This window comes from Apteryx rowi, unplaced genomic scaffold (assembly GCF_003343035.1).
Source record: "Apteryx rowi isolate R43461 unplaced genomic scaffold, aptRow1 scaffold_334, whole genome shotgun sequence".
NCBI classification, from domain to species: domain Eukaryota; kingdom Metazoa; phylum Chordata; class Aves; order Apterygiformes; family Apterygidae; genus Apteryx; species Apteryx rowi.
In genome coordinates, this window is record NW_020449797.1 from 586,998 (window position 1) to 605,857 (window position 18,860).

The 18,860-nt window shown below is 39.6% G+C and overlaps 2 protein-coding genes across 3 annotated transcripts; both read left to right on the forward strand.

Moving 5' to 3' along the window:
• The first annotated feature begins 1,120 nt into the window (after positions 1–1,120).
• LOC112969114 (putative uncharacterized protein C6orf183) lies at positions 1,121–10,385 on the forward strand. Of its 2 annotated transcripts, XM_026072035.1 has the most exons (5): positions 1,121–1,736; positions 6,985–7,217; positions 8,631–8,703; positions 9,046–9,156; positions 9,740–10,385. In XM_026072035.1, the coding sequence occupies exons 2-5, from the start codon at positions 7,081–7,083 to the stop codon at positions 9,869–9,871; spliced, it is 453 nt and encodes a 150-aa protein (XP_025927820.1). In that variant the 5' UTR covers positions 1,121–1,736; positions 6,985–7,080; the 3' UTR covers positions 9,872–10,385. The 2 variants fall into 2 exon arrangements, with proteins under 2 accessions (XP_025927820.1, XP_025927821.1); XM_026072036.1 differs by lacking the exon at positions 1,121–1,736 and having other exon boundaries at positions 5,334–7,217; positions 9,750–10,385.
• Positions 10,386–11,430: 1,045 nt separating this feature from the next.
• On the forward strand, positions 11,431–17,483 carry LOC112969117 (putative uncharacterized protein C6orf183). The gene is made up of 4 exons (XM_026072039.1): positions 11,431–12,048; positions 12,706–12,868; positions 16,096–16,253; positions 17,391–17,483. Exons 1-4 carry the CDS (start codon positions 11,872–11,874, stop codon positions 17,481–17,483), a joined length of 591 nt encoding a protein of 196 aa, XP_025927824.1. The 5' UTR covers positions 11,431–11,871.
• Positions 17,484–18,860: the final 1,377 nt, after the last annotated feature.

The following is an 18,860-nucleotide window of genomic DNA, read 5'->3' on the forward strand; positions in this document are numbered from 1 at the left end:
TGGTGTTTGACAAGTGTGAAGTGACTGTATCAGAATTAGCAATCTTAAATAGCTTTCCTTATGCCCCTGGGTAGAAGTTTGCACAAATGCTATTAATAAGCTGATGTGCTTTCCCTTGAGCTGCAGCATCTGTAGGCTCAGGACTTGTGATACTGAGTCTGGGCGTGAGAAGGAAGCAAAAGGGTTAAGGAGCAGAGGTGGGGAAGCAAATGGCAAAGAGGGAGACTTGTGAGTTTTTTGGCTCGGAGTCTTTCTTTCCAAGGCAGTGGTTATAGCTCAATAGCATTTCTTTCTCTCAGCCCCCAGGATGGCCCAAGGGAGAGAAAAAAAGAAAAAAAGGCATTTTCATTTTTCAGAAATGTACTTGCTGTATTGCAAGAAGTGCCTTCAGTGTACAGCTCCACTAGCTGTAACATTCAAGTGGATGGCTCCATAAAACCTTCTGTAACTTTCTAAAGGTTCAGTTCCACCTTGAATGAGGCATGATTACAGCTAAAGCATGAAAACATCCCTGTGCTCACGATGATTTTCCTGGGTGTTCACATATGCTAGAGAAAAATATCTTCTGTGGGCTGGATCGGTGAAATTCTGCTGTAGACCTCTGGTATGAAAAGAATATAGTGGTCTTTTCAAGTCCCTGTGTAGGTTAGACAATAAAAATTGGAGATGTGCTCTGTTGTCAAGGGTTTTGAATGAAGGCTAGTAATAACATAGAGTCCTAATGGAAAGTTGCTTCTTTGGATAAATTTTGCTCTGGCGCCCTTTAAGAGGAAGACTGAAATTTTTCAGACAATAATTTAAATTTAGAATAAACTGTTTTAGTCTTTAACAGAAGTTCTGTGCGGGGGCTTTCTGTGTGCCTGTGGGGGAAGGTTGTTTGTTTGTTTCTTACATGCCCTAAACATCTTTACCAGAGCTGTGGAAGACCAGCTTGCTCAACTAATATCTGGGGACAGATTTCTCTCATTCTGTTTAAATTGTCTAGAAATCTTTCTTATTTATGGATTATCTCTAGCCTAGAAAAACATGTACACTTAAAAGCACTTAAACATACCTCTAAACATTTGTGTAAAGGTGTCCCTCGTATTGTTTTTTTTTTTTTTTTTTGGAAGATGTCTAATCAGTGTTTGAAACAGCATTTCAATTATTTTTCCTGGTATAGATAGAGTTTCTGAGGTAGGTCTATGTACTTCTAGACCCTGGAATCGCTGATAAGGGAGACAAAAGAAAAGTGAGTATTTCTTCTAAAAATATTTGCATATTTTATGCATTCTGCTGCCACAAGATAAGCTTTAACCATTCCTAGAGGTAGTTAAATAATCTCTAAAGCTCTGTATGTGTTTGGGCATGAAAAGGCTACATCATGTCCTAGGGAGCCTAAAGCATTATATCTGATCTGGAGATCCAGCTCTAGACAAAGTCATCAGAGATGGACTGAGATAGAAAAAATTGCCAGCATTTTGCCCCAAATACATAAAAAACATGTGAACAACTTGGTGCCGTGGCAGCTCCATGCAGGTGGTTGCTATAGGGACAGCTGGACCTGTCCAGGCAGGGAAGTGGCACGTGAATCAGCTGCTCCCTCCGTGCCTTGATCTGGTATTTTTGTTGACTCCAGCAACCCAGGGAGAGGAGGCTGCTTGGCGCTACAACTGGAGAAGGAAGACCCAAACTCCTCGCTCGGCGCTGTTTAGTAGCTGCGGTGGAGGGCTGGTGCCTTTGGGACGGTTAGCCAGGTACTGTATGGGATGGTACTTACAGGGCGAAAGCACTGAATGGTCAGTCTTCAAAATGTGCGTGCCTGCAGAGGATATCCGGTCTAAGAGCCCAGAATAAAACCATTTTGTTTGCCATTTTGTAGGGTGCATGGATAGAAGGAAAGGGAAAATAGCTAAAAACTAGCCCTGTTGACAGCTAGTTAATTTGGATCTTTGGTTGATTTAAAGGGGGGAAGGTGAGCTGAAAAAGCTGTCCGACTCAGAGCCTGGAGCTGTGATTTGAGAGGGGAAAATATGAATGGATATATATTATATGAAGTCTTGTATATCTCTTGTATTTCAACTTGAAAGATTTCACTAAATTTTAATAATTTCTTTGCTGCCTGTCTTCTGGAACTGTTTTGTTTCTCTAGTGTGTATGTTTTCACACAGTGAAGCAAAGTGAATGCACTTCAGTATGGGCTGAGAGTCAAACTGGACATAAAGTAATTGCATTCCAAAAAAAATTTTTTCTTAACTTGCAGAAACACATAAAATTTGTTTTCAGGTTGTATCTGAATATCAGGGGGATGCGGAACACCAGGTTATGTGTTTGTTTATTAGCATATTCACAGTCTGAGGCAATTGTCAACCTCATAAGATCAAAAACAAAAAATATGCAGCAAGGAGTAATTAGGCAGAAACTGCAGTGGTGAGGTTAACCTTGTACATTAACTATTTGCAAGATTCAGGTCCCAAGAGAATAAGGCACTCAGATTCCAGTGAGTTTTGCTGGGATCTGATTGCTTCACTTTTTATGCTCTAAAAAAGCTCTGGCCTTGAACTCCATAAACATATATTTGGAGAAAGCATAGTGGTTAAAGCAGTTGTCTTTACAAGAACAGTATGTTTTGACATAATAAGTGCTTGCTCTGCTCTTTCACAGATCCTTTTTCTGATTTGTATCTTCCATGTTTTTGTTTGTCTTCTCAGATGAAACTGTACTTGTTTTATAAATGTTCTGAATCTAAACTATAAAGGGCAGCAGACAAAAACGGATACCAAAAAAAGACTAATTGGTTTGTTTATTTACTCCAAATCCTAGTTCTTTTAATCTGAGTTATGCAAAATTGCCACAGCAAGAATTATCATTGACAACAGGTTTTGTTAGTATTTTAATCTAAGGTCGTATTTTATGGCTGGACAGTAAGGAAATAGGACAAAAGATGTAGGTCAAACAGTATAATTAAAACCACAGAACAGCAAATTGTGTCCAACAGTAGTTCACTTTCCTGCTGCTAATGAAATGTGCTAGCACAAATTAATGGCTTGTTACTTAAGCCTGCTGGAAAGACTTTGTCCCAGTACAAAAGGCATTCAGTTTGAAAATGTGTGTTTCGATCTTCTACCCAGCAAAACTAGAGGTTGGACGTAGCTATAAATCCAGCGTGTTCTGGGAATAGAAGCTGGCAAAAACACTCCTAGAAAAATATCAGGGCAGGATCTCACTGGGATTTGGATCCTGACTAATGTAAGTAACTACAGATGTTTTTGTGGACTGAAAGATCTATTGACAGACATTCCTGGCATAAGAATACCACACAAGTTCATGATCATTTTTATAGCAGAAAAAAAAGGAAGTGGGGATAATAAAACATATGCTGTTATTTCTGATGAAGCATTTTCTATTTTTTTTTAGCTTGCCTGTCTTGAAATGGCCAAGGCTGCCTCTACAGTGTCCTCTTCTGGGGCATACTCAAAGCTTCTCTAAGTCACTTGGGCTGGGATCCTAATGCCTACCTGAAGCTCTCCATAGGCTCCCTTTATGGGTCCCATAGGCTGTCTTCAGTCAGCAGAGAGAAGYAAGCATTTCTGAAAGTGTAGTGCATCATATTCTAACATAACAGCTAAAATAGATCAGATGAATTTTGCCCCAAATGCCTGGTTCTCTTTACTGACTATAAAGGAGTCCAGGGTGATTAGCTTAAATGAAGATACTTCCCTTGTTCAAAGAATTTGGTCAAATAAATTCTGATCAAACATGGAACTCTTTCTGTTAATTTCCAGAAATTCCGGATTAGCTCCTTAAAATTTTTGATGACATAAGTACTGTGTAAGTACTTGTGATTGGTTTTGAATCCGATGTATTACACTGCATACAATAATTTTTCCTCCTGTTTGTCATGTCAGCCTCTTGTGCCTTGGCCTAAAAGTGGGTCCCTTTCCTGAGAACATGTGCACCATAACTTTCCCATTAGGAGTGGTCTCACTGGTTTGATGGTAGGAAATCAGGATCTCAGTGTTCTGTGGTTCAGGCGAAGACAAAAGGCTACAAGGAGTCTATGGGTTAAGGAGCCCTTTCCTTTACCAGCATAGGCTACCCACTCTTCAATTTTTCGCAAACCTGTTGAGTTCCACCTTGAAACTAGGTCGGGTTTCTGTCCCCAGTTCTCATATTGTAAAGCCATTGTAGGATTTTATTTTGTTGGTGCTTAAGATGGTTTCTTTTTGCCATCTGAACTTATTTATAGGCAGTTTTACTGTTGTGCCAAAATTTGTCTTTTAGTTTAAATAGTTTCCTGCTGTTCTTTTCTCTGGTGGGTCATAGTTTCTATAGGATCAGTTAATATACCAGGTCTTTTTTCTAATCTTTTAAATCACATCCATATGGAAAGAATTCTTACTAGTCCCTTTAATACATAGGTATGATAGATTCTAAGTTAGTCTGGACTGATTCATTTTTGGTAAATATTTTGTCTGTTGGCATCCATGACTTTTTTTCCTTCAAAGTTTGTACTAAAACCTTGCATGCAATTGGTATATCATTAATGGTCCTGTAATTGTTAATGTTACCTCCCCCAGGTTTTTTTCCCTTTGCTCATCCTTCTCCACCTTTTTTTTTTTTTTTTTTTAGTACATATTTGCTAGCATACCTTAGTTTTCTACATTGGGTCTTTGGAAATTAAGTTTGTCCCATCTTCCCAATTTGAATATAATAAGCTATCCAAATTTTGCTTCATCCTGAGAAACAGTAATTTATATTTCCACTACTTCATTCCCCTCAGCTGTATCCTAACCTTAACTCCATCTTCTATATCGTAGCCCTTTCTGAAAAATTTGAGCTAAATTTTTCTCTTTAGTTTTATAGCCACATCTGATTTATTTTTATTTTTTTTTTTTCTAATCTAAACTCCACTGCCTGCATAGTGGCATCACTTCTTTTCTTTTATGTCCTTCTTGTTTATATGGCTGAAGAACTGCCTGCTCTTTATTTTCCCTTGCGATGTTTAATTTAACTTGACTTCTGGTATTTCTTGCTTTAGTTCTAGGCTTCCTGGCCCCCTTTCTTTTTGGTCTTTTTCTTTTTTTGGTTCTCTGCCTACTCGTTGGTCGGCTCCACCATCCTTTCTTCCAAACACTTCCTGCCTGCTTTTATTTTTAGTGCAATTCTGGTTAGCTTTTGCGCTATTGATTTAAAGACATTCCAGCTTCTCCAATATTAAAATCTTTGAGATATGAGTTCCATTTGAGTTCGCTAATTACTTTTAGTAACACAATAAGTAGTAAAATTTGTATTTTTATTCTCTAAATTAGTCCTTCCGGACTTTAATACTTTTCATACATGTCTGTGTTTATTCTTCCATTATATTCACTTCTGTAATGTTCTCACTGCTTACTGAAACTGTCTGAAATATAATCTTGGTTCAGTGACCACTTGAAGACATTTGTAGAGCATGGCAGACTTTTTTTTAATACTAATCTAGTAAAAATCTTTATTTTCATTCCCTAAGGTAAGTCTAATACAAATAGATTCCCTTTTACTGGTGCTAGCCATTCTTAAATCTGTTAATTCAGTAAAATATCATACTCTTCCATAACCTTTCGCATAAATTCAGTCTTTCTAAAACATCTCATAACCTGCTGCCAAGGTGTGGTTGCTATTCCACATTGTTATATTATCCTGATTGTGTCAACTTTCATGTCTTATGTCACCAGTTCAAGTTCTCCCCTGGGCCTCTCTGTTTAGTATGTGAATATACTGGTTGCTTCTCACTGATTTCACACAGATTCCTGGCTGAGTTCAGTAAAATCTTTTTATTCCGATTTTTATCAACAATAACATTTCCTTCCTCATTGTAGTCATCCGATCCCTTGGTGTTTGTACCCTTGTTTACCTGAATTTCCTCTCCCCTCAGGTGTGAAATCCAGGTGCAGAGATCTGAATTCTCTGATTCTTTCCCTCAGTTGCTTAGTTTGCAGCTCGTATTATCAGTTAGGCCAATCCCAATACCAGAAGGCAAGAATTTGCCCAAGACCTTGGGATACTACCTGCCGAGAAGAACCCCAAAAGTACCCCCTCCAAGGTCTTTATTCGGCCTCTTGACTGATTCCTATGTTTGTCATGTCAGACCTGTGACTGGATCAATAGCTATTATCTTTCACTGCTCTCTCATTAAAAGAAAAAGGAGAAACTACATGCCCACAGCTGCCAAACAGTTTCTGCAGACCACTGGGAAATAGATGCTACAGATTGTTATTCAGCAGTTTTATTACAAGTGAGCTTGCCACTTCTTTCCCTCTGCCTCCCCAAAAGAAAACCCAAATCTTTCTGCAATGGCTTGCTTCTTCCCTTAAAAAGGCAACTCCCAGTTTTCTAATAGATTTTATCCCTCACTGGCAAGTGAATACAATGAGCATATTTCCAGATGTTGGGCTTTAGAAGTTCTCACAAGTCAAGTGTTTCCCATTAGAACCGAGCAAATTATTATTAGTGGATTTTTTGCAGATAATCCATTTGTCAAAACCTGGCACTTCTTGCAAATTATTTCATTCCTCTTATTCTGGTCAACCTCAAGTAATAGTTTCAGATGAGAGAAATGGGGAGAAAATGGGTTTTGAATGTCCATGCTTTTTGTTTTGGAAAAAAAAAAAGCAAAGAGTTTCAATTCATTTGTAAAATGTTTTATTCAGCACATAAAAATTCATGTTTGATTACCTAACCCCTTTTGCCTTAACAAAAACTGGGGGAAGGCGGGAAGAGATGGCATTTGTTTGTGGGGTGCAGAGGGATGTGCATGAAAACTTTTTGCCAAGACCATTTTTTTCCCGTTTTTCTCAGGCTAGCAATCAAACTGGGAAAAATCACTTTCACCCAGTTCTGTTCCAGATACCAAAATAACATTTTTGTTGTTAAAAGAGATGCTGAATAAACAATTCTTTTATGTAAATGCTGCATACAGTACATTGTCTATATAGGAATGGACATTTGTGCTTTTGACGTGAACAGTTCTCCAGGTCCAGAGTTTGCATGTGCCTCGCTCTTGAGAAAGGAACTTCCTCCTGACTGCTTCGTCTTTTGGTCTGCCAAACTGAAATATGAAAAATGGATGAAGTATACACAATCTCGTCTACCGAGAAGGTCCAGCAGCTGGAAAGAGAACTAGCAGCACAGCTAGCAGAGCTGAAGGCAGAAATAGAAGACTATGGGGTGCTCCCGGGAACACCGAGTAGGGCATACAGGTAACAAGGACTTTTGGGGGAATGAGGAAGAGTCAGATTATAGCACTGTATTGTATTGTGCTTTTGGAGGGAGGTCATGATACAATGTCATGCGTCTATATAACTGTTCAATTTGGAGACCTGAATACACACGTGGGAGCCAGGAATAACAGCTTTTCTTATTGCACATCTGCCACAGAGCTACTGTTGAAATGAAAGTGAATATAAAAAAAAAAAACTAAACCTGTTTTATGTTGTGGACCGCAAACAAAACTTTAAATCTCTCTATAATGTCAAGTATTTCCTTCTCACCCCGAAGAGGAAGTAGCTTCAAACATAACGCCGGGATGTATAAACAGAACAGCCACATGTAAGACAGCTGCAGCAGCAGTGGGACATCAGCTATGGCAATGTACCCAGTTTTGGCATGATGCTTCATGAAGGCTGTAGACCACCTGGAGAATATCTGGAGGAAAACAGAGTTCAATAAAACTTGAGTAGGAGACTTGAAAAGATGAAAGGAGCTGGGCTTATGTCTCCACTCCGTTTTCTCTAGATTGTAAGTCTTCAAACATATGGGAGCTTGCTGTAAAAAGGAAGGGAAAAAACTCTTGGTGTCCACTTATGAATAGGACAGAAAATAACAGGCTAAAGTTCAAACTGAGAAAAACTTTTCAAGACAGTGTTAATTAAACACTGATGTTTTGTCTAGTCTGGGAGATTGTTGACTGTCYATAGCTGGAGGTCTTTAAGAGCAGGTTAGACAAACACCTATATGGAATGAATTTTCTTTTTCCTGCCTTAGAGCAGTGGGACTGCTAGATGCTCACAAAAAAAATCTCTTCCAGTCTTAACTTCTTATGGTTATAAAGTGCTCCAGTGCAGTTTCCCATGTATCGCTTCTGAACAAAATTCAGGAGTCCCTTTTTTAAGGGTCCAGTTTTCACCTATGTATTTAATTCACAAACATTCATTTTGTTCAGTTAAATAAAAATTTTGTACAACCAATTCTTGCTGTAAGTGTATTGATGCATGAAAATTAAGAAATAGTTTTCCTCCAGAAGTTTTCTCATCCCGTCCTTTTGTGATATAGGCATATTAGGAAGGAAGTTCAACAAATTATGAAGGGTGCTTATCAAAGCATTCCACTACATAATTAAGGGTTGTAATATTTACCATTCAAATTGGCAAGCATCCAGATGGCCTTTTTAAAGGCTTTGGCTAAAAAATGGAGGTGGAAGAAATCAGTCTGTGCCTTAAAATTTTGCCAAAGATGTCTTTAATTAAATAAACTAATGCTGCTTTAATATAGGTTTTTCATACCACTGAACTTGTTTACTGTTGACTTTACCATTTGAATTGTGTTGGGCCTGTCAAATGTTTGCTAATATCAAATTGTCTGTAACATCCTGTTGAACTTTTTTTTTTCTGCAGTTCTGTTCCAATTCCAAAGGATGCATCTTATTTCAGAAAAGAAAGGGAGATAATACTGAAGAAAGGCTTACAGGTGGCTGAAGAATACATTAACTTAAAATTCTCTTCACCAAGTAATAACTGAAAATTAAAATCAGAGGAAGTGATATGTTTTTCAGAATGGAGAAGAGCCTGTAAGGACAGGGTGGGAAGGGTCATAATGTAGTTCGAATATTGGTAAAACAAAATAGCCTTTCTTTTATTTGGATAAGATTGTTCTTGTGATACCAGTAACCTGGGCCTGGCTGTGCAGCTTCTGTTTGCGTTACTACTCCCAATTAAATTCAGAGCCTAAATATTTTTTCTGTATTTACTTTTTTTTTTTTTAATGATATCCTTGAAAGATCTATTCAACATGTAGCTGCTCTGTTTGCAGGTGACAGAGGCAAAACCTCTTGTTATTCAGGCTGATGTCATGCAGAGGGAGTTAGAGAGCTGCTTGAGGAGGGAGTATACAGCAGCAAACTTGCCCCTGCTGCTGCACCAGGTAGTATTTCTATTTGCCGCAAAGTTCCAAGCGGTCTGCATTAGCTTGGCAGGTTGTGGCATGATTTTAAAATCAGAAAGATGTGAAAATCCTCCCTGAAAGCAGTCATGACAGCATTAGTGCTTTCAGTTTAAAGCACTTCCTTGGATGATGTGAAAAATTCTGTGACACTTCCGTTTGTTGAAAGAACAGGAATCCAGGCCAGATAAGATGGACTGGGTCAATATTCTTCTATTTCTCTGAAGCTTTTGATTTGTTCTGTAGGTTACTTTTATTTCTTTTTTTTTTTTTTTCAATGAATTTCAAGTTTCTAGGTCTACCAGGCTGGATTCTGCTATTTTCCTCATGTTAACTGCTTTTTCCATTCCTGTAATAACACTTTGTTCAAAGGGACAGCTTTAAGGAAATTCCCACTTAAAGGATAAATGAAATAGTGCATTGGTCTTTGTCACTGATAAACTATAATTTTGGTGTTATTCTCTGATTGTAATGATGACTTATACACTGCTTAAGTTTCATATAATATCAAAATGCTGTTGTTTACTAATGCGTGATGTGTTGGTTATCTCTGATTTTATTCAAGTTTTTTACAGACAGAATTACTCGGCTAGTCCAGTGTAAATATTTGCACATGCCTAGATGGAAGAGATTTTGTACGCACAGCAATGTTATTGAACAACTTTATCCTCTCTATCAGGTAGGAACCAAAAACTAGGATCTAGCACATACATATTTAGCACAGTATCCATTCATTAAAAAACAAAATGTTAGTATTGGCTTTTTTCCAGCCAAATAAAGCTACTAACGTTAAGGATAATTTATAAAACTCTGAAATTTTTGGATTTTGATAGGCGTTACTGTAGCATCTGAAGATGCTTTAAGTAGTTTCAAGCAATGCAATACTTGCTTAGAATATCATATCCCTGTCCTCTGCCTGGTAGTACCGAATACAGGTATTCTGTGTGTAATAGGYGTGTAACTCCATTTAACTGCAATTGTTGTGGTTTATTTTAAAATATAAGCACTTGCAACCAAGCAGCATCTCAAGTTCAGTTCAGGAAGATGGAGGGGTTTTTTTTTTAATCCCTGCTTTATTTTTTCTCATTTATTGTATTTCAGACAATATGGCAGTCGTTTTGCTTAGTTCAATGCATATAATTTTGCAGGATATGTAGCTTTGGCAGCAAGTAAACCGAGTTCTCTTACAGGTGAAAGTGGAGGTTTTTTTCAGTCAGACATAATAAAATTTCAAGCATGATAGCTTCAATTTTGTCTTGCCATTATGTAAACATTCTCCTTTAGAATTATAAATCTTCCTTTCATCTGTATTGTAAATATCATTTTTTTTCTACTGCATATAGTTGTGCCGGTACTTTCAAAAATCTTTTGAATGGTTGTTTCTGAGTTTTCTCATGGCTGTAGTTGCAGGGAATCATGGTGGTAGAGCTTGGTAATGAAGATGGTAAAGAGCTCCACCACCTCCCCATATGAGTTTAATATTAAGAAATGGAAGAGCCACTTGCAATTTGGGTAATGTATGATCTGAGACCAGGAGAGAGAGTAAGCTGATTTCTGTGACGCAAGCAGGGAAGGTAGCAAACTCTTCTGTCTGTGGCTATCCAGATCACATGCCATTAACACTACTGCTAGAAGCCTAAAAAAGGCCAAAGGCCAAAGGCCATTTTTACAAGGAAGGTAGAAATGGCTTTGCCCCCTGCTCACCGCCACTACTGTGGCTCTGGTGCTCTGTGAGGGGCAAGGTGGAGAGAACTGTCCTGCTTTGGGAGCTCGTGTCATGGCTGGGAGATTTAAAGTCCTCTTGTTCCATCTGTCAACAAGCAAAAAACCTTTTCCTGCTGGGCAAACTGGCCCTGAAACTCCTCCATGGCTGAAGGTCCAATTTTGGAAGAACAAGAGMCAGATGTCAGTGTGACTCCTGTGCCAGGGTTTTCTAACAGTCTTAGCAATTTGGGGACTTTTAAAAATAATGTGAATTGGTAAACCATAACAGAAAATGTCTTACATAACTCATTTTGCCATTAGAGTTATTTAAAACAATAAAAAAGGTGTGTGGGGGGGAAATGTTGAGTGGAAAATGGTAAAATCATATTTTCAGTTCCTGACCAGTTCCAGACTGGCTCTGAATAGTTCCAGATGAGCTGGGGCTGCTGGTCCTGAGACATTCCCTAACATAAGGTTCTCTAACAACACTAGCAAGACATGTTTTATTAAAAAATAGCACTTTATTTATTTATTATTCATTTATTTCATTCTTAAAGGAGCTCATTGAGTTTGTATGTGAAAGGTCTCATTTTTGCGGGTGCTACTTGAAGAGTCTGGCCTATTTAAATGTAGAAAACATGTTAAAGGATCACTACATGTTCTTAAACATTATTAGTAATGTGTCTGTGTTCACACTGTGACAGCTGAGTATATTCTCAGCTGTCTGCTTATGGTCAGTATTAGTTGCTCAGAGAGAATCATTATCTAGACTGAAACTCACTTTTCCTCACTAGGTTGGAAATACCATTCTTACTCCATTCCCAACTCTATCTATGTAGGAAGGCAATAAACCTTTGAGGTCATACTTTCAGACTAGATTGCGTATGCAGTGGGAATGCAATAGCCTTCTAGCTAGTACGGGGCGAAAAAGCACAAATGCAGAAATGACAGTGTCTCCTTTATAAACATAAACAGAAGCAAATTAGTCACATCATGGAAGAATACAACAATGCAGTTCAGAGGGCTGCAAGGCTTTCAGCTGCGAGGGAAAAGTTCCTGACAAGAAAGAAAAATACGGTGAATGTAGTGACCCAGGAAGATCTGATGATTTACACCCAGTGGCTAGTGTGTCACTTGCACTCTGTGAAGGGTGTTCACTGTTTCCTTCAGGTAAGATGAGCGCTTTGGATGGTGAAGTACAGTTAAGCAGCCTTCAAATCTTGATTGGGGGCAGGGGAGGAAGTAAACCCAGGAGGATGAAATTCAGTGTAAAAGTAGTCTAGAAGTTTGAAGACACTGAACGAGGGGCATACATATGCCATTTGATTCTGTTAGCAGACTGGTTTTGCTAGAAAGGAAATAGCCAGACTCAGCTGTGCCACTGCAGTAGGTGGAACAATGAATCCCCTGGAAGCAGGGTAGATAGTGTGGGGCTGCTTGGTTTTGAGGCGACCTAGTATGAGAAGGAGGAAGCCTGGGGAGGCTTTTCTTCCATATTACTACCATGATGATGTTTTGATAGAGCAGGGTCCTATCAATGGACTGGATCATCTCAGTGAATACTCTGCTTGTAGACTTGAGGAGCATTTGTTTGCTTAAGAGTGTACCACATTCTGAAGACAAATCTGAATACTTCTTTATTTTACCTTGTTTCTGTAAAGATTTTATTATATCAGTGCTAAAATTAACTCACGGTCACTAAACAATGCATAACTATGGTTTATTTTTTTCTCTTTTGTGTTTTATTTTATTACTAAATTTCCAGCTAAATTGTTTGTATGACTTCTAAATGACTTAGAATAATGACGGATATGTTTTTAACTCCAGGTTCTCCAGCATTTGCCCATTTCTCATGGAATGAATGTGGCTAGTGAGAAATGTCCAGATGTGGTTCAATACAACTGGGACATATTAGGAAGTGCTCTTGACAAGAATTCAGATATTTTTAACGTGAATGTTTCTCTCTGTTCCAGAGTTTTAAAAAGAAATGGTGAGAAATGATCAACTTTCTTTAAAAACCAGAAGTCCTACAGATAATGCATTTATTGATGTATATTCTTTGAGAATGGTCAACAGGGTGAATTTGGGAAGTACTGAATGCCATCCTTGGTTTGTATGCTTGAGAAATTTGGCATGTGGCTTTTAAAATCAGCGAGATTCCTGGAAAAGGTGGTGCCCAAATTCCAGAGCGTGGAGTTCTGAATTGGCAGTGGTGGCTCCTGTGGCCTTAGTAAGGTTTATGTTCGAGGAGTTCGGCTTTGCTGTCCGTGCACAGAGTCACAGAGAGAGTCAGTTTAGAAGAACACGTGTGGAATCAACGCGGTGGAGATTCCAGGAAGTTGTTCTGATTATGCCAAGCCCTGAAACTCACCCTCCCAATTTTCTGAAAAAATTTATTTAAAATATTTCTGTGGGTGTCCTGTTTCTAGAGGGATACTTTGCTATGCGTCTTTAAACAATGAATCTCTAGAAAAATCTTTGTGTTCTCTTTTCCTCTGGAGGAAGGGAGGAAGTGACGTTGCTTATGTAGAGTTACCCATGTGAGTGGCACTTCAGCAAGCAAGACAGTATCCTTGTCCCAAAGTGATGAAATGCTAAGATTTAATCTGTGCTTTTTTCCTCACTGTTCTTGCTGTGTCTGAAGTGTGGGAGCCCACAGGATTGTCTCTGAAGAGTCCGGTTCCTGCCTCTCCTTTGGGGAGAGGCAGGGTGTTGTGCCTCCTGCTTGCAGTCGGAAAGTGGGCTGCCCAGGGTGGAGGAATCGGAAGGGACCATGGCTTGWCCTCCCTGTTCCCTTGCTTTGTTGAAAACTTCTAGCCGGGGGGAGCAGAGTGTACCTGGGGGCCTGCATGGGGGAGCAGGGCACAACCGCAGCCTGGAGCGACACTGCCCTAAGAGCGATGATTGATTGCGAACGCTGTAGTAGGGGAAGAAATGGAGAACAGTGATAAGGAAAGCACAGACGTACCACAGAAGGATAAGGGGCCTTTAAGCCTTAGCTAATGGTGCCCTCCCAGCCGCCCGCATCAGCCCTGGCTCTGCTGGCGCAGCCCTCCTTCGCTCCTCAGGCCCAAGGAAGGTCCCAGACATGGCAAGGTGGGGAGAAATGGCAGCACTGCCGTGTGCGTACAGTGCTACCAGCGTTAAGGCACAGGGTGCCCAAACGAAGCCCCTCAGACAGACCATGCCACTCTCGTGTGAGCAGTGCAGGAGAGGGAGAGGTGACAGTGCCCCCAGGTACAAGGTCTGGTAACATAAGGAGAAAGGCACCGGACCTGAAGGAAAAGCATGGAAAGCCTATGTTATATCCCCTCCACACAACCAGCCCTGCAGAGCCTTCGCCATGGAAGAGGCTGAGCGCTCGACCAAGAAGGGCAGTAGCTGCAGCCCGAGCTGTGGCACATGCTGCCTTCACTGGGATCACAGAAGCCTCATTCCTTCCTGTGGGTCCCTGCGTTTGCTCCGCRCTGATTTGGTGAAGTTGCTAGCAGGTCAGGAACTCATCTAGCCCTGCTGCCTGCCTGACACTAAAGACTGGCAGACATCTGCTAGGATTGGTCCCTGCTCTCTCTCTCGGGTGGATACTGGCTGTGCTTCTTCGGGCCACATTTCCTGTCAGTCCTGCACTGTTGCTGGTCCAAGGGGAGCTGAGTACCAAAGTGGGACATTTCGTGGTAGAAGTTTGTATAATTAAGACTGCCTATTTGAAGGAGGGGCAAGAGCGTGACCTTGGAGCTGATTTTACAGCTTGCAGAGAATTATTCATGAGTATGAGAATATATCTTTTACAATATTCCTTTTTTCTCTCTCTCCCTCTGTGGCATCCTGTGAATTTCAGTACTCGCTTCTGTGTCTACAAGGCCCTTATTTTGTAACCTGCAGTGTGTTACAGAGTTCGTCTGGGCCATTCTTTTTGCAAGGAAATAGACCCTTACTGGTATTAAAAAGCAACTCAGAAGTGATGTAGCTTTTCTTGATCTTCAGTATGTAGTTATCTAGTAGTTGCGTACAGTATCATATTAACATCATAAGCTTCACTCATCTCCTATCTGGATCTGAGCTTCGTAGATGAAACAACAAAATGATTAAGCAAGACATTATAAACAATGATGAAGCAAAGTATAGAATAGAAACACAGATGGCCCTTTACTGCCAAAACAATAAGATAATAAATTGGATTACATGTAGCTCCACCAAACTCCACGAGTTTTGCTGAACTTTAGAAAATTGTTATTTACCATTAGGATCTTTGCCTGTGTCATCAGTACTGTGAGTGATGGAGAATTAGATGGTATTTATTTGGACTCTCAAAAATCTTTGGAAAAGAAGTAGCAGATAAAGTATTGTTGTTTGTTATAGCTTGGCTTAGAGACAAAAAACAAACAATAGGAATAAGAGTCGACTTTCTGTATAAAAAGATGATGACACACCATAAACTGTAAGATTCTGTGTTAAAACCACTGTTAAACATACTTATCAAAGAACTTAAAAAGAGGTGACAAGATAACAAAACTTACAGGAACACAATAGTTTTGGCTGTTCAAAGATGAAGGCATACCAATATCTTCCATAGCTTTCAGCAAGCCTGAGATAAGGTAAAGGAGGAGGAGAAAACATTTCAGCCCTTCTAAAAAAGGGTGCTATGCTGCAGACAGACTCTTCAGCACAGACACCAGGCCAGGTTCAGCCAGCCCCGTACACCCTTGTTTCAGAAGTTTGTGACAGCAGCATCATGTCAGTATCAGATAGAGGAGAAGTGATAACCCTAAAATAGTAATACACTTGAAATTCTTGTGGAACGTGAAGATTTGGGAGGTGTAAGTGTCAAATGGATGTTGTACACACCCTGAGTTACAATTCTTTGTTCAGGCAGCAGTATTTGCTAGTTGATGTGCTTTCCATCCTAGGAGATATAGGCACTCTTCCAAGAACCACGTAGGTGTGCAGACCTGCAGCAGCTGTTAGTCTTTTGGGGTCTGGTGGAGGGCCCTTTTGTAAAAGAAAATGAAAATAATAATAAAAAAAAATCCATAGGAATGTGTGGAATTTTTTCCTCCATGTCACATTCCATTCTCTGACATATTTCTGCTTCAGGACAAAAAAGGAGAATTATGTCATTGTGTGGATGCAAAGCAAAGGACACTGATGGTTTTGCTTACAGTCATGTTGCTGAAAACATTGACATTCTCCAGCTAGTCTGATTACGGCCTCTTGCAGAATCCTGCCGCAAGGACGCTAGATACGCTTTGCTCCAGTGCAGCACTGAAATGGAGGAGCTGAAACCTCAGCTCCAGCTTCTGCTTGCTCACTTCAGTATCGACTACAACCTTAAGGATCTGAAGAATTCAGCTGATGAGATGGAGCTCTTTTCCCTGGTAACTGAAGTGTACTTCTCAATATATTTTATATATATTTTTATATATATATATATACACACACACACACACACACATACATATATATACATAAATATATATATATAGCTTAAAAGATATGAGTGGAAGTTCCAGTTATTATAAGTCAGTGTTTTACATCACAGAATAATAAGATTCTGGGCATTTTTGATCATGACAGTGACAGAAAGGCCTAGATCGCTTCCACTAAGCTATAGTAACTGCTCAAAGTACCACAGTGTTCATACTTTTAACATCATTACTCTGAGGACACATCTTTATTCTCCCAGCTCTCACTCATGCCTTTTGCGTGCGTTTCTTGAGTTTTCCTGCCTTAGTGTCATTGCATATCACAAACCCGTAGCATTTCCACTAGAGGTCGGCCTTCTACACACCATTGCAAAGGCCCTCACCAAACCTATGCAGTTCAGGGGTTATCAGCAAAACAGCTGTGTCTTTTGTCTGTTACCTGATTTCAAAGGCAAAACCAACCAAAAATCTCCATCATGTGTTCAGGGTGCAAAAGAGATGCATTGAAGTTAAACATAAATAGCATATTGCTTTTAAATACATGCATCATCTTACCAATCATGCCTTTTATTTGACCAGGTGGTAGAGCTGAAAAGGACAAAGTTTTGGAGATGTAAGTTGTTCTGTAGGTCTGTATTCCAATTAACATCTGCCTAGTCCAGCTGAACTCACTGGAATGATCCAAGATAAACGGAGGCAGAAGTGTTTGCACACCTAGGCAATAATGTCCATACCTTTACTAAATTACCTTTATTGTAGACCAGCAGTGGCTTATTCCTTTTTGGACAGGCTTTTCAAAGAACTTGGCTCTAGGCTATTGCTATTCTTGTCAAAGCTGACAATAATAAATTTCCCCTTGACAATAAGTGTTTTTGGAAATCCTAGTCATATCTTTGGAGGCTCCAGAGTTAACAGCAGGGAGTTTTATTTTGTCTGCTGGAAAAGAAACATAGGATCAGAATGTGCCCTTTGTCATTTTATGACTTGACTTCTTTTTTTCCAGCTGGTAATGTGCATTATTACTTTGTTCTGGGATTTAATGTCCTGCTTGTGAAATTTATAACACTACCTTCTCCTTTTATGCTTTAGGTTGTCCAAAAATTTAGAAGCATCTTCTGCAAACAGCAGACAATGAGGACATTTCCTGTTTATGATGCAGAGGTTTCTAGATCAGAAAACTAGGGCATGTTAGATCCAACCAGGGCTTTGAAAAAAAGAGCCAACTGGATTCCTTTCTTAAGGGTAAATATGAGGAATTTCCCTTTTTTAATTGTGTTAGTAAAAAGTCATAACCACTCTTTAGAGTGTACCAATGTACATTTCAGCAATTAAATTCTAAAATGCATCTTTTGAGAAATACAGAGTGATGGTTCTTGTATAATTCAGGGCTTATCTAACTACTATCGTACTATATAGTCAAGAGCCACTTTGTGTCTGTTGAAAATAAAAAGTAAAAGTGAATATATTGCACTTTCCCTACTAAATATTGCCTCCTGTACAAAAAGCATGTGGTAATATTCATAAATTTTGTGGTTACTTTATATCAACCAGATTAAGCCTAAAGCAGATCCCTGGCAGCAAAAACTTTTGATAAAACTGAAACAGTGGAAGAAAGTGGATAAGCTGATGGACTTTCATTCAAAATTTGTAGAGGTAATATAACTTCTCATTTAAAAATATTGCTATTTATTTATTGGACACTTTCAGGGAAATTGAAATGCCTAGAGAAAGGTTGCCTCAGGTTTATGTATCATATGCATATGCCTGAATTCATTAAAAGTCCCTTAGTGAGGTGTTAGAAGGAGTTTTTCCCTCTCTTTCTCAATTCATTTTAGGGCTACAAAACTCAAAAGGTTTTATAAGGCAGCTCAAATACTTGCATAAATATTCAAAAGCTCTGAGGTTCACCTAAGTCGGATCAGAATCAGCCCTGGAATTTGTCTGTCTTATACCTGGTGTCAAAGGAATTACTTAGAATAGCTCTTCTTAATATGACCAGATTCAGATCTGTAGTGAAAAGACAAGGCGAGATGCTCCAAAAGTGAGGCACAAGTCTAAAACTCAGGAGGGCACAACACAGACTGCCTGTGGATCAGGGAGGGGTAACTGATTGTCTCTGAATTTCTGCTCTGGTTTTACAAGTTGTCTTGATTCTGGTGATAGATGGCTGTTTGCAGGATGTCCTGCAGCCCAGCCCTGCTGTGGTGGGGCTTTCTGCCATCCAGCATCCATGGACAAATGGCAATGTGCATTCACAGATCAGGCCTGCTCTGCATCCACAGAGAGTTTGAGGCATCTGTAGCACCTCAAATCTTTTCCTTGCTTTGCATGGTCAGCTGTAAAATGTAGTATTCGTGTATCCTAATTGCATCATCTTTACTGAACATACCCTGTAGGGCTGACTTGCATATGCCCAGTAGCCTCTGCGCATTCACACCTACAGCAGATATGTGGATGAACTGCAGGGTGTGATAGATTGCTCAGGTGTACTGGCGTGCTACCACATTTTTCCTGTGAAATTTTAGCAAGTCTGGCATCCTCATCTGTAAAACTGGGGTA

Coding starts and splice junctions, on each gene's coding strand:
- LOC112969114 (XM_026072035.1), top strand. CDS start 7,081: ATGGATGAAGTATACACAATCTCGTCTACCGAGAAGGTCCAGCAGCTG. Junction 8,704..9,045: donor TACTGAAGAAAGGCTTACAG/GTGGCTGAAGAA, acceptor CTCTGTTTGCAG/GTGACAGAGGCAAAACCTCT. Junction 9,157..9,739: donor TGCCCCTGCTGCTGCACCAG/GTAGTATTTCTA, acceptor ATTTTATTCAAG/TTTTTTACAGACAGAATTAC.
- LOC112969117 (XM_026072039.1), top strand. CDS start 11,872: ATGGAAGAATACAACAATGCAGTTCAGAGGGCTGCAAGGCTTTCAGCT. Junction 12,869..16,095: donor CAGAGTTTTAAAAAGAAATG/GTGAGAAATGAT, acceptor GGCCTCTTGCAG/AATCCTGCCGCAAGGACGCT. Junction 16,254..17,390: donor AGATGGAGCTCTTTTCCCTG/GTAACTGAAGTG, acceptor TTTATGCTTTAG/GTTGTCCAAAAATTTAGAAG.